At 50.1% G+C, this 14890-nt stretch overlaps 1 protein-coding gene across 1 annotated transcript in view; it reads right to left on the bottom strand.

The window, feature by feature from the left end:
* WNT9B (Wnt family member 9B) overlaps nt 1–5236 on the bottom strand; it is a 61178-nt gene extending 55942 nt beyond the window's left edge. Inside the window, exon 1 of the mRNA XM_084616012.1 lies at nt 5148–5236. Coding sequence (XP_084472138.1) covers nt 5148–5215 — 68 coding nt within the window. The 5' untranslated portion in view covers nt 5216–5236. The remainder of the gene's footprint in view (nt 1–5147) is intronic.
* Nucleotides 5237–14890: the final 9654 nt, after the last annotated feature.

The raw sequence follows: 14890 nt of genomic DNA, 5'->3' as shown, positions 1-14890 counted from the left end.
TCCTCCTCCAAAGGAATTGAGACACCCCCACCCCCAAATTCAATTATCACCCCATCCACCATCTCCCAGCCCCTCCTGCAACCCAGCTGTTCTGGGGCTCCTTCCCCTGGCCCTGTACAGTTCCCTCACACCACTGCCTGGTGACCAAGTCCTTGCTCCAGTGGGCCCTTCAGAGCCTCCCTGCCACTGCCCTCTTAGCCCTGGAGGGAGCTCTGAGCTTCCCAGTACCTCCTGCACCCTAGTGCTGTGGAGTATGCTAGAGGGGGATCTGGGTGGCCGAGAGCCCTCACCAGCCAGGACCAGAAGAGCCGTAGCTCAGCACCAGCATCCCACCTGTGCAGCAGTCACGGGAGAAGGGGTCTCGGGGGCACAGCATAGAAGGGACAGAGCAGTGGCTGAAGGGAGGAGGCAGGGGAAGGCAAGACGCACCTGAGGAGAGCAGCTGTTGCAGGGGAAGTGGGTGTGGATGGGAGGACACCATGAGCAAGGAGAGGGCTGTCAAATGTGTGCTGTACATATTGGGGGAAACAGGGGTGCTACTAGAGGAACTAATGGCCACAGTGTGGAAAAGGGGTAGGGTTAGGGTAGCGTTCAGGCTTCGGGAAAGTGGGGGAGCTGAGCTCTCCGAGCATCACTGCTGGGAGGTTCACAGCAAGGGAGCCACCTCTCCACATAGCTTTTCTTTGGAGAGTTTCAGTGCAGTTCTCCCTGCTGCAGAAGTCGTGTTCCCACAGATGCCCTGCACCCGTTTCATTGCTACATACTGTGCCACACAGCTCATTTCTCTTTTCCTACGAACTCTAGGAAATTAATTGCAAAAAACTTTCACTAACTTATAATTAAGGTTGCAAGATCAGGTATTTAATGAGTCAGGAAGTTCCAACATGCACTAGGAGTGTTAGCTTAGCCACACTGCATTTGATCTACTCCTCTTTCCCTTCTTAAATGTAAGTCTGAGTTTATTATTCTCTAGCCCCAGCCCTGCCAACTGCTCCATACACGGAGACCCAACCCACATGATTTTCAAAGAGCTGAGCATACTGGGTGCCAGTTGGTTGTGAGCAGGGCCAGCGTTCGTGGGGGAGCAGGCAGGGCAATTGTCTGGGGCCCCACACCACAGGGGCCCCCGCAAAGCTAAGTTATGGGCAGCAGGGCTTCCGCCCCAGGTGGCAGGGCTCCAGCTCAGGCAGGGTGGGGACCCACGCCTCAGTTTCTGCCCTAGGCCCCAGTGAGTCTAATGGTGGCCCTGGGCGTGAGTTCACCCAAGAGCTGCACAACAATTATCTCTGTTAAGATTATATTTCTAGTTATGCAGCCTTGGATCATCCTGAACAATTCTCCTGCTTCATAGACTTGTTAGGGTTGCTAACGTGGTAACATTTAAAAAGCAGACACTCCAGCAGGAGTGCCGAAATCTCTCCGTCTCTTCCCCCAAGGCCCCATTCGCTCACTGCTTTCTCCCTCTCCACTCTGGGTCAGGAGGGACTCGCCTGCAGAGCTGGGGCTGGGAGCTGGAGCCACCAGGTAGGAGGCAGCCCTGGCTGAGCAGGGACTCATGCGGGTGATGGTCCGGCGCCTCCCCTGCATGCAGTAACCAGACTTTGGGTGTCTGGTCCCCTTTTCAACTGGACTTTCTGGTCAAAAACCAGGCACCTGCCCACCCTAATACTTGTAGACAATCATCATCTTTCCCTAGTCTTAGTCATTGTTGTGCTTGTCTGAAGAATTCTTACCTCACTCTGATATTGACAGAGCCAGAACCCGACACGGCATTAGAGGTGCCGTTATCTCAACACTGTAGAGCTCCTCCTAGTACGTGTCTACATGTACAATGCTGCAGCGTTAGTGAAAACGCTCCTGCAGCAACAGGCAAGCTTCTCCCTTCAGTGTAGTTAATCCACCTCAGAGAGGTGGCAGCTAGGTTGATGGGAGACGCTCTCCTACCGAGACAGCGCCATCTCCACCAGGGGTTAGGTTGGTAGAACTGCACCGCTCAGGGTGTGGTGAGTGACGTAGTTACACCCATGTAAGTTTGTAGTGTAGACCTGGCCTAACGCTACTTTTGGACCAGAGACTTCTGGGTTGCTTTGGACTGCACACAAGGGCCCTTTTCAATGAAGCGTCACTGTGCAAACTCCTCATTTGCTGTTCATCAGGTCTCTTTCTGCGTTATCCTTTTCCAAGGCCCCAATTCAACAAATCATTTAAGCACGGATGTAGCCCTCATTTTAAGTGCCAGTACTCCACTCCCCCCCCCCCCCCCACAGTGCATTTCTGTTCAAAATGGCATCCTCCATGAGGCATGACCTCGCACATACAGTGCATGAGGTCAAAAGTGCAGGAACGCATTTCCCACCTCGCTACCACACGGCTTAAGTCCATCCCTATTCAGCAAAACACTGGAACAGATGGTTAAAGACCACCCGCCCCCGCATTAAGCCACATTGCAATTTAGATTGTATCTGTCACAGCTGAGTCTCATTTTAACATTTCCTGCCTACACCACTAAAATATTATAGTTCCCTAATAATCCATCTCCCCAACCAGCACCTGGAAATATCGTCCCATTCTTATGAATGATGGTAGGGTTGAATGATGGTAGGCTTTCTTCAACTGCCCAAAATAATGCAGTTGTTACTTCAGCTTCAATTTATTTTTTTATTCTTTTTAAGGTTCTCTTTTCAATTAAATGCTCCATGTTAAGGAGCAAGAAGTCCCCACGTGCCACTGCAAAAAAGCTTATGCCTCAAGGACAAAATGCAACAAAGCAGGAAAATTCCAGCCTCAAACATGGAACAGAGAGAATGGCTAAGATCAGCCCCTAGTTTTTCATTTCAGGGCAATACAAGGCAGGTTAGACAGGCATTCCACTAGCCACAGGGTCATTGTTAAGAGGCCAGGGATCATTCATGTTGCTCAAACAACTGAATCCACCGAGAGTAATATTCAATATTTGTTTTGTGTTAAGGAAATAGGAGAATATTTAATTTTTGCTTTGTATACTCGGCAATACATACTTCCTGTAACTAGAAATCCAAACAGCAGCTACCACTTCCTAGCTCTGTACAAGGTATGTGCTTAGATGTATATTCAATTGCCAAGTGCTAGTATATATGGGATATTCCCCTGAGCAAAGTGAAACAATCATGTAGATCACATCTTTAATCAAACTTAAAAATCCATCTGATTTAAGGAATCCTTTAAACTCTTTAAAGAAATAATTGTAGCCAAATCAGTGTTTTAAGAAGTGTTAAATGAACGTGACCTAGGCCCCAATCCTGCAGACATGAGTAACTTTATGCATGCAAAAAGAAAAGGAGGACTAGTGGCACCTTAGAGACTAACCAATTTATTTGAGGATAAACTTTCGTGAGCCACAAGTCCTCCTTTTCTTTTTGCGAATACAGACTAACACGGCTGCTACTCTGAAACCTGTCTTTATGCGTGCAAGTATTCTCTTCATTGGGACTACTCATGTATGTGTTTGCATGATAGAGCCTAGACAGTGAATCAGATCTTCAGCTGGTGCAAGTCAGAGTAGCTCCATTGACTTCAATAGAGTTACCATAACTTCCTCAGCTGGTGATCTGGCTCAGGATTTTAGTGACAGTTATCGCAATGTTCAAATGTATTCATCTTCCTGCATCTCACAAACATTCATAATAAACCACATGTACTAAGAGTGCTATGTTCTGTAAAACAATAGACAGGTATACGCTGGAATCGCCTACCTGCAAATAGGGTGACCAGATGTCCCGATTTTATAGGGGCAGTCCCAATATTTGGGGCTTTGTCTTATATAGGCTCCTATTACCCCACACCCTGTCCCGATTTTTTCCACACTTGCTGTCTGGTCACCCTACCTGCAAATAAAAGATTTTGCAAAGACTTCTGCACATAAGTAACTGGATGCACTGAAAACAGCCCCACTGAAGTCAACAGGACTGCTCAGTCAGAGGTCATGGGCATAGGTTTTTGCAGGATCAAGGCCATAGAAAGGAACATCTTATTGGCAAAGTAATTTGTACAGTTGCCTGGAAATGTTTCCCCAGAACCAAGCAGGGCAAATTAAAAAGAAATAATCCACTTTTTTCTATTGGAGAAATTCCATTTCTCTAGCATGTTCTAAAACTAATGCAGGCATCTTTAAAAATCAATATAGAAAAAAGTCTTTATTTTGGGGGTGGTGATTCGGGAGGCTCAGTTCAGGGGCTGACACACACATACAGCTCTGATATTGTCCCAGATAGCGCGACTTGGGCTGAGGCAGCCATTCCCCTTGCATTTCCCGGTCTCCTACCTCCAAAGCCAGTCGCCCGCTATGGACGCCCCTACTCAGACTAGGCAAACCTCCATGGATGTCATCCGCCAGCAAAGTCAGAGGTCAAGGGCATCCAGATTCCCTCCACTTTCACTCCACTGCCTTAGTTAAGAACCTGACTGTGCTTTGGGGACACTTTGTCCAGCTGGGCAGAGGAGCCCTCTGAACTGCTGCCTTTTGGATTTCAACCGTGAGAAGGATTCAGGCCCCTTTTGAACACGCAGCTCTGAACAAGGGACTTCACAAGAAAAGCCACAACCTACAACAACTGTTCTTTCACACTTTCCTTTGCTAAAGACCCAGGAACAGCCTTTGCCTTCCCCCAAGGACAGTATTGCAGGACAAATTCCCTTCCACCCCCCAACAGCCTCCTCACCCCCAAGGAAAGAGAGAGGAGACCCAGACCCTTTGAACGCCTGTTCCTGGATTTAACCGCACCACCAAGGAACTGTCACCGCTTCCCACCGCGCACACGAGTCTTTCCCACAGCGACAGACACCAGGCTAGCCGGAGGAATGATCACGGAACAGTTCCGCTGCGGCGAACCGGAGGCTGCAGGGTGCTCGGCGCTGACCACACAGGCGGCCAGGTTCTGTTCAGGGAGCTGACAAGCCCGGGGATGGGGCACCCCAGAGCCCCGCCGGCTGCCTCCCCCAGCAGCGGCTTGGCTACTGCTAGCCCAGCCGGGAACTCTCCGGCGTCCCAGCGGTGCCATGTACCCGCGGAGCCCAGCGGAGCGCACCGAACCCGACCCGTCCCACCCAGGGAGCCGGACCCCACCGCTGGCGCAGGGAGCGGACGGGACGGGACCGCGGGCAGGGCTGACCCGAAGTAGGCGGCGGAGACGGGCAGCAGCGAGAGGCACAGGGCGGCCAGCAGGGTCCGGGAGCGCATGGTGCCGGCCGGGCGCTGCTCTTCATGGCGCTGAGCAGCCGGCGGCTGCGGCTCCCGCGGCTCTTTAAACCGGCGGGGCGGGGCGGGAGCCGGGTGTTCCCGGGGGCGGCTGCTCACCTGCCGCCCGCGCCCCGCCCCGCCCCACCCGGGCAGGTCCCGCCTGGTAGCGCCGGGCTGGCCGGGGAGCCGCCGGGACATGCCCCGCTCGCTGGCCCCGGGCCGTCGGGGGTCCCTGCAGCGCACAGTGCCGCCCCGAGCCGGGGGAGCAGCGGGCTGAGGCTCCGCGAGGCCTGGCTCTAGCCGGCTCCTGAGCGGGGGCGGCCACGGGCGGCTCCTCTGGGGGAGCCTCAGCCTGTTCATGGGGGCCAAGCTCCATGGGCCCTGAGACAAGCCTGTGCATAGCCCAGGCCTGACCCTTTGCTCTGCTCCTAGAGACCCCCGCTGCAGGGTCAGCAGGTCCCCAGGAAAGAAGCTCCCCACAGCCCTGGTTGGGGAAAGGCTCTGACAGCCCCAGCCTGCTTCCCTGGCATGGCAGAGGGGGAGCCTCTGCCCTTTGTCTGGCAAGGGGGGAGTTTCTAGCAGGCCGGAGAAGACAGTGGGCTGAGCAGAAAGAGCCAGCAACAGGCCCCTGGGCCACCAAGGCCTGGTCTACACCTAAAACTTAGGGCAGCCTAGTTATGCGGCTCAGGGCCGTGACCAGTTCCACCCCTGCGAGGCCGTTCAGCTGACCTAGGCCCTGCTGCAGCCACCTCTCTGTTCATCGGAGAATGTTTCCATCAACTTAGATCCTGCCTCTAGAGGGGGTGGATTAAAGTCAGGGAGGGCAAACCCCCTCCTAGCAAGTGTCTACACTACAGCCCCAGAGCTGTGCCCCCGTAATGTCTGTAGTGTAGACATACCCTGCGTGTGGGCCTCCTCATCCCCTTCCTTCCTGATGCACCATGCTCCCTTATTCTGGAAACTCTAACCGGGCAGTGGCTGCCATAACCAGCATCCTCCCTCCATCTCTGCCAAGGCACATAACCCACCCCAAAGACCAGGGCTGCTGACCTCTCTGATGTGCAGAACGGCCACTGTTCCATTCAGCAGGCCCACATAATCAGCTTTCGATCCTTCCATGCCTTTAGCGTTTATGGAGCGCCCATCTCTCTGGGACTGCCTTAGCTGCCCCATTTGTAAAATGGGGACAATAATATTGCCTTATTTGGCATAGGGTGTTGTAAAACTATTTAATGTGTGTGAGGCATTCAGGGGACTGAATCATGGAAGAAGCCTATAAATAAAAACAGTGAGAGGAAGGTTCAGGGCATCAGGTCACAGGTTCAGGTCACAGTTCAGGGCATCTGTACTTGTATTCCCCCTTTATGGCCCAGCAAGGGCACCCACTCTAGGCTCCTGGTTCCTCAGCCATCACTTTCTGGGTGGAGACCTGCATCTCTCTTCATCCTGACTGGGATATTTCTGGGCTGCACAGTCCTCTGGCTATAGTGTGACATCTCCAGCAAGCCAGACTGCCTAAGCAGGCCTGCTTTGCTTCTCTCTTCAGAGATGGTAGTTACCTAACTGCACAGCTGTTTCTAAGCAAGCACGTTTGTTCTGTAGGTAAAAGCATTACAGGAAAACATTAAAAACAACAAAAGAACCTTTATACATGCTAAATATCTTACCAGAGATCACCCCCAACTCCAGTAAGGGCTCTGGTTGGTGATTAGTCTTTCAAGGGATTCTTCCTGTGGTCACAAGTTCATCACAGCTGCTGAGGATTGCCCCTCCTCTGTTTGCTGGATCAGAAAGCAGGCCCCAAGTTAGTATTAACTCAGGCTATTTAACCAAAAGTCCTTTCTTTGTCTGTTGGTCCCTGGAGAACCCAGTTTGAACCAGTAGATGTGAGCCTTTTTCCAGGTGGTGAGAGCTCTCTGGAGTTGAAAGGACCAGAGTGAATTGTCTTAACAACCGCACACTGTTCTTCCTTCCTGGAGGGCTCTTCCATGGAGTTCCGTACAACCCCTCAAGAGTACAGAAACACTTGCTTTTCTCAGACAAAGAGTAACAAGAAGGGTTTCTTCAGGTATGTTAGTAACAAGAAGAAAGTCAAGGAAAGTGTGGGCCCCTTACTGAATGAGGGAGGCAACCTAGTGACAGAGGATGTGGAAAAAAGCTAATATACTCAGTGCTTTTTTTGCCTTTGTCTTCATGAACAAGGTCAGCTCCCAGACTACTGCACTGGACAGCACAGCATGGGGAGGAGGTGACCAGCCCTCTGTGGAGAAAGAAGTGGTTTGGGACTATTTAGAAAAGCTGGACGAGCACAAGTCCATGGGGCTGGATGTGCTATATCTGAGAGTGCTAAAGGACTTGGTGGATGTGATTGCAGCGCCAGTGACCATTATCTTTGAAAACTCATGGCAATCGGGGGAGGTCCCGGATGACTGGAAAAAGGCTAATGTAGTGCCCATCTTTAAAAAAGGGACGAAGGAGGATCCTGGGAACTACAGGCCAGTCAGCTTCAACTCAGTCCCTGGAAAAATCATGAAGCAGGTCCTCAAAGAATCAATTTTGAAGCACTTAGAGGAGAGGAAAATGATCAGGAACAGTCAGCATGGATTCACCAAGGGCAAGTCATGCCTGACTAACCTAATTGCCTTCTATGACGAGATAACTGGCTCTGTGGATGAGGGGAAAGCAGTGGACGTGTTGTTCCTTGACTTTAGCAAAGCTTTTGACACGGTCTCCCACAGTATTCTTGCCAGCAAGTTAAAGAAGTATGGGCTGGATGAATGGACTATAAGGTGGAGAGAAAGCTGGCTAGATCGTTGGGCTCAACAGGTAGTGATCAATGGCTCCATGTCTAGCTGGCAGCCAGTATCAAGTGGAGTGCCCCAAGGGTCGGTCCTGCGGCTGGTTTTGTTCAATATCTTCATAAATGATCTGGAGGATGGTGTGGATTGCACCCTCAGCAAGTTTGCAGATTACACTAAACTGGGAGGAGTGATAGATACACTGAAGGGTAGGGATAGGATACAGAGGAACCTAGACAAATTAGAGGATTGGGCCAAAAGAAATCTGATGAGGTTCAACAAGGACAAGTGCAGAGTCCTGCACTTAGGACAGAAGAATCCAATGCACTGCTATAGACTAGGGACCGAGTGGCTAGGCAGCAGTTCTGGAGAAAAGGACCTAGGGGTTACAGTGGATGAGAAGCTGGATATGAGTCAACAGTGTGCCCTTGTTGCCAAGAAGGCCAATGGCATTTTGGGATGTATCTGTAGGGGCATTGCCAGCAGATCGAGAGATGTGATCATTCACCTCTATTCAACATTGGTGAGGCCTCATCTGGAGTACTGTGTCCAGTTTTGGGCCCCACACTACAAGAAGGATGTGGAAAAATGGGAAAGCGTCCAGCAGAGGGCAACAAAAATGATTAGGGGACTAGACCACATGACTTATGAGGAGAGGCTGAGGGAGCTGGGATTGTTTAGTCTGCGGAAGAGAAGAATGAGGGGGGATTTGATAGCTGCTTTCAGCTATCTGAAAGGGGGTTCCAAAGAGGATGGATCTTGACTGTTCTCAGTGGTAGCAGATGACAGAACGAGGAGTAATGGTCTCAAGTTGCAGTGGGGGAGGTTTAGGTTGGATATTAGGAAAAACTATTTCACTGGGAGGGTGGTGAATTGAAACACTGGAATGGGTTACCTAGGGAGGTGGTGGAATCTCCTTCCTTTGAGGTTTTTAAGGTCAGGCTTGACAAAGCCCTGGCTGGGATGATTTAGTTGGGGATTGGTCCTGCTTTGAGCAGGGGGTTGGACTAGATGACCTCCTGAGGTCTCTTCCAACCCTGATATTCTATGATTCTATGAATGGACTCCTAAAATCCTTACACTTTATTCAACAAGGTTTGTCCAGGAGGTTGCAGAATATTGTCATGTCTGTTACAGAAGGCATGAGGCCTGCTAATTTACAATCTAATCTATAAATGCACAGGAATTAAGGAAGAAACAGGCGAGGAGGCAGCTCTGTACTTGACATTTGTACAGTCCATCAGCACAGTCACAATGTGAGTAATATTTACACATAACAGCACTGAAATGCAGCTACTGCAGAGCCCAGCAGGCCCATCATGGGACTAAGAACACTTCCAAAAGTACCTTGTTGTGACGGGTTCAGCTAAGAAGAGCCCCACTTAGCACTGTCAGTGGCTGCTGGTTTTATATAGCAGCAAACTTACAGAGGAAGATCTCAGACCAAGGTAAAACCGGGAATGAAGAAGTACGGTGTCTCTATTGGTACTGACTCCGTGCATGCTCTGGGGCTGGAGCACCCATGGGGAAAAATGGTGAGTGCTGAGCATGCACCGTCCGTGCCCCCTATCAGCCCTCCCTCCCACCCCACACAGTGCATCCTGCCAATCGGCACCTCCCCCTCCTCCCCTGTGCATCCCGCCTGCCACAGTCAGCTGTTTCATGGCCTGCAGGAGGCTCTGGGGGAGGAGGGGGCAGGAGCGAGGATGCAGCATGTTTCAGGGAGGGGGTGGGAAGAGGCGGCATGGGGATTTGGGGGAAGGAGTGGAGTGGGGGCGGGGCCTGGGGCAGAGCCGGGCTTGAGCACCCCATGGCACATTGGAAAGTCTGTGCCTGTGGATGTGTCCATGATCATACAAACATACCTTCTGCGGGAGTCAATGCACATACACCCCCTGAGCACATTTAAACTCACTCATGTACACACACACAAATTCACACCCTGAAAGAGACACACACACAAGTGCAGATATACAAAGTCACACTTACACGCACTCAGAGGCAAGCACACAGATACACACATTCATGCAGCCACACCTTTGTAGAGAGACACATTTACACACACACAGACAAGTGTCACCAAATACAGAAACCCTCAGGCCAAATTTCCAGCAGCACTCAGTCCCAACAGTTCCCACTACGACCAGTTTTTACCAGAGCTCAATACCCAGTGTCCTTAGCTTTTTGGAAAAGCTGACTCCTAATGTCACAGTACACAAGCAGAGAGCTGTATACACCACACACACACAGGGGCATGCTCACACATGGGCATATGCAAAGACATGCGCACACGTGCCCACGCACACACACGTGTATAAAAAAAATCTACCAGTCAATAAACAAGAAGCGGCCACTCTGTCGAGGTGATGTGTGTACTGTTCTGTTTCACATTCACTTCTCTATCTGCTTGTGCCTCTGATACAGGTTGCTTTGCAAACAGAGAGAGCAAACACTTGGACAAGCTATTAAACTGCAGCCCTTCATCATAATGTTTAAGGAAGGCACAAAGGCAACAGTGCCTAGGCAAATCTGTAATCTTCACAAACCCTGCCGTGGCGCCTTCGAACGGCTGGATGAGGGAGGCTGGAAATACTTCGGCCTTGTTTACCTGTACACCGCTCCCCGCAGCTCTGGGCTCCTGCTTGGTACTTGGTCTTGGTCCCTGGTGATCACCCCTTCCAGCTCCTGGTGACAGGACCCCTCTGGCCATGTCCCTTGAGAGTGAGGGATGGAGGTTCCAGACTGGCTTTATCCTTCAGAACCTGCCCTTAGTGATCATGATTATGTATTTATTTATTTGTATTATTCTAGTGCCTAGAAGTCCTAGCCATGGACCAGAACCCCATGGTGGAGCCCTCTTCTCTGGAGGGAGGTCTGCATGAAATCACCCAGGTAGCAGTAATCTAATACAAACCAGGTTTATTAAGAGCAGAGAGAAAGGCAGTTAAAGCCAAAGACAAGGTTTGCTTAGCAGATCTAGTGGCAGTAGTTGTGGTATGAAATACTGATATGATGGTAGCACCCAGAGGCTCCATTCAGAATGGGCCCCATTGTGCCTGGTGCTGTACAAACACAGAAAAGAGCATGCCCAAATAAATTTATTAGTCTCTAAGGTGCCACAAGGACTCCTCGTTGTTTTTACAGAAAAGAGACACTCTGCCTGGCAGGAGGAACAGTCTGAAGTCACAAGGAGATGGCTACAACCTACAAGCAAACGACACTGGGGAAGAATTGGCTAGCTTGGTTATTTCCACGTATAGAGCCCTGCAATCCGTGGATATCCGCTTTGTATCCACAGCCCATGGTTGCAGCTCGCAGATCGGATGCGGATACAAACTTTGTAGCCATGCAGGGCTCTATCCATGTATATTCAAGTTGCAGCGGGGGAGGTTTAGGTTGGATATTAGGAAAAACTTTTTCACTAGGAGGGTGGTGAAACACTGGAATGCGTTACCTAGGGAGGTGGTGCAATCTCCTTCCTTAGAAGTTTTTAAGGTCAGGCTTGACAAAGCCCTGGCTGGGATGATTTAGTTGGGGATTGGTCCTGCTTTGAGCAGGGGATTGGATTAGATGACCAACCCTGATATTCTATGATTCTGTTAAGTGGGGTTCTAGCTGGGGAGGAAGGGCATAGAGAAAGGAAAGACAGGAGAGAGGAATAGTCACAGCTTGTCACCAGCCTCGCCATGCCCAGGCAGGCTGGTTCCGTGCTGGGCATGGCGAGGGATTTCTCTGGCTGCACACTGAGGGTTTAAACTTTTGAAAAAATCCCAAGTTTCTGACTCATACTTCCTCTTGGGGTAGGGGTGGGGAGGGGGCGGCACCATTTTCCAGTTGTGGTTGGCCTGCATGGACCCAGAAATGATCCTCTGCACTATGGTAGCAAACACAGAGGCTGATTGGACAGTATTTCAGGACTCGAAGTTGGATTAATTGAGAGATGGCCTTCACCTGCCCCATCCTTGAGCCGATAATGTGTCAGCGACAGCAGCTCCTCCAGCAGCAGGACGGTCTTCAGTGACGGAGGAAACGGGCCAAGGGCAATGCAGAAACGGAGGACACCATCCACTTGGCACAGGAGCAGCTTCCCGCCATGCAGTGCTGACGTGGATTTGTGGGAAGGACTGTTCTGCAGACCTGGGTGAGCAGCAGTGGAAGAGAATTTCCAGTTGGGGAGGGCTCCCTTTGGAGATTTGTGTGGTGCGGAGCCTGGAGCGGAAGTGGCAGGGTAGCAGCACGTGGGGCCTCATGCTTGTGGAGAAGCAGCTCGCTCGTGGCCATCTGGCAGCTGGCCACGGGTGTGGAGCCAACCAATTTGGCCCAGGGAGATTGACTGCAGGTGCGTCATGCCATGGAACGGGAGCTGTCACTGCATTCTAAACCCAGCCCATGCTCAGAAGATTATTGATGGCTTTGTATGGATTGGATTCCCAAACTGGTTTGGGGCAGTTGATTGGAACTCACGTACCTAGTGTTGCCCCCCAGTCAGGGTGCAGAATTCACAGGCAGAGGGGTGTTTGTCCATAGCTCCACGGGGTGGCTGAACACCGTGGCAGGTTCAGAGACATAAATGCTGGGTGGTCTGGAAGGGTCCACAATGCTAGGGTCTTTCAGAACTCAGCTCAGTTTACATTAAAGGAGTAAAGACAGTTGTCTGCATGACATTGCTCCCGTTATCCTGTGAGACCCAGCTTGTCCTTGGCTTCCCTGGTTAATGAAGCCATTCACAGGCTGCTTGGATGGAAGGAAGGAACTGTAGCTGCAGAGAGGTAGTGGAGTGTGCAGTGGGCCATTTGACAGGCAGGTGGCACGTCTTGTGAACTAGCTTGGAAGCAGCCAGAGAAACCGTTCTGACTATTACAGCAGCATGTTGTATTCTGCTCAGTATTTGGGAGCGCAAGGGAGAGAGGGATGGGAGGATGAAGTACCATCTCAGACTAAATCAGCAGTTTGAGCAGCCGCCAAGGTGACCCACAGAAACAGCCACAGCAATATTATCAGGGATGCATGGAAAGGTACCTGGAGGCAGACTGTGAGCAGTGCAGTATTGAGTATGGGGGTAGGAGGTTGCCTATATACTTCTGTAAAACCCATAGATTATTTCAGTTTTATTTTAAGGGTTTTCTGCATTAAATGCAGTGACAAGTCATCATGCTTGAATTTTAAATGGTTTTTCATTATAAACCAACAATCAATTAGGTAGCAAACCAAACATAAAGTTTTACATGAACCAATAATAACACAAGTGTTTTAATATTGGTGAAATGCATTTTAAATAATCTGTTACATAATTGGGTTAGTGTGCAGGTGCTGGGTGGGGCTGGTAGCCTGTGACATACAGAGGGTCATAGTCAGTGATCGGGCCTTAACTCTCTGACTGTAAGATGGTTCCCAAGAAGTTCTGCAAGAAAGGAAGGGAGTTGCAAGCTATATCTGGGGGAATCAGTGTGTGGCTATTCCCCTCACATCCGGACAAAAATGGAGCAATTTCTCAGTTTTAAGTTCTGTTTTATCTGCCTGCAGACATGGTGAAAATGCAGAGAAAAATAGACCAGAATCTGCAATGATGGCCAGTTCTTTTCCTGTAAGAATCCATGTTACAGGGCATGTCTACCTCTGCAGGGAGCCGTCGATTTGTATCTTTACAGGCATGTATTGTCCATGTCTACCTCTGGTCAACTGAGAACACTAACCAGGTTACTTGTCCTGGAACTACTGTCTCTGTGGCCTGCATTGTGCAGGAGATCAGACTAGATGATCATAATGGTCCCTTCTGACCTAAATTTCTATGAATCTATGAATAAGCTGGTGAATTTTGCCCAAGTGAACATTTTCATTATTCAGATCTGTCATGGGACGGAGGTGGGCTCTGTGGCTTGTGCCAGGAGCCAGCTGCCATTTTCAGATGGCAAATGAGGTTTTCAGAGGTAAAGGGGCAGGACAGTTCACCAGGCAGGACAGATGAGGGCAGGAGACAGGATAGATGTGGGCGTGAGCCCTCTGTGATGTTTGCATTGCCAAGTGAAATTCTGCCATGCGTAGGGGTTTGTACAGGTGCTTTCTCTGCGTCAAGGTGTTCTCCCCTATGAATCTCAATGGCAAGTGCAGGGAACCGGACATGGAGTCTAGGGCAACAAATCCAACAACTGTTCCTAAATCCTTTTATTTCTACTATCCACCCACCCTGCTTGTGACCTTAAAGCCAGACTTTTCCAATGAGCCCCCCACCTCCAATCGCAACCAGATATCCAAGAACTCAGTATGTTGGGTGATCAACATTCAAAAATCTGCCCCATGTTCTTTGGCCCCCTGTCATTTGTTAAGGCATCATCAGAGAAAAAACAGCATCAAGGGAAGGAGGCAAAGGAAGAAAAGGACACAACGGAGTACAAGCAAGTGACTTACAGAAATTGAAATGATCGTATAGAGCCTTCCTGGGGCAGTTCTCTGTCGCATATTATTGAAGGTTTTGTCCAGGAGTTAGACCGGGCCAGTTCGTGGTGGCTCAATGACCTGGTGTTTTTCCCTGGCGCATGTAGTTCACAATCTAAGCTTTCATTATAAAAAGATGTTTTGTCTGATTCTCATTGAGACTGTGCTCTGACACTGTCAAGGGCTTTTAAAGTGGGTGTATATGTAAGGCTCCTGTACACCACTTGAGTGGCATAAAATATATTTACTTGATACATTTCTCTTGGTGAGATTCAGACCCTAAGCCTAGCCGTTAGTTGCAGACGTAACTGTTTAAACAGGAACCAAGTAAAAACCAATTCAGTGATGTCTGCCTGAGTCTGCAGACACTTGAAACAATAGCTCTGAGGGGTGGGAGCTATTCCCATTCATTTCAATGCAGTGTTGGCTCTGAAGCCTCATGATG

The sequence above is a fragment of the Lepidochelys olivacea genome (genome assembly GCF_965140295.1).
Source record: "Lepidochelys olivacea isolate rLepOli2 genome assembly, chromosome: 27".
NCBI classification, from domain to species: domain Eukaryota; kingdom Metazoa; phylum Chordata; order Testudines; family Cheloniidae; genus Lepidochelys; species Lepidochelys olivacea.
The sequence above is the reverse complement of the archived record's forward strand: the minus strand, read 5'-3'. Positions and strand labels throughout refer to the sequence as shown.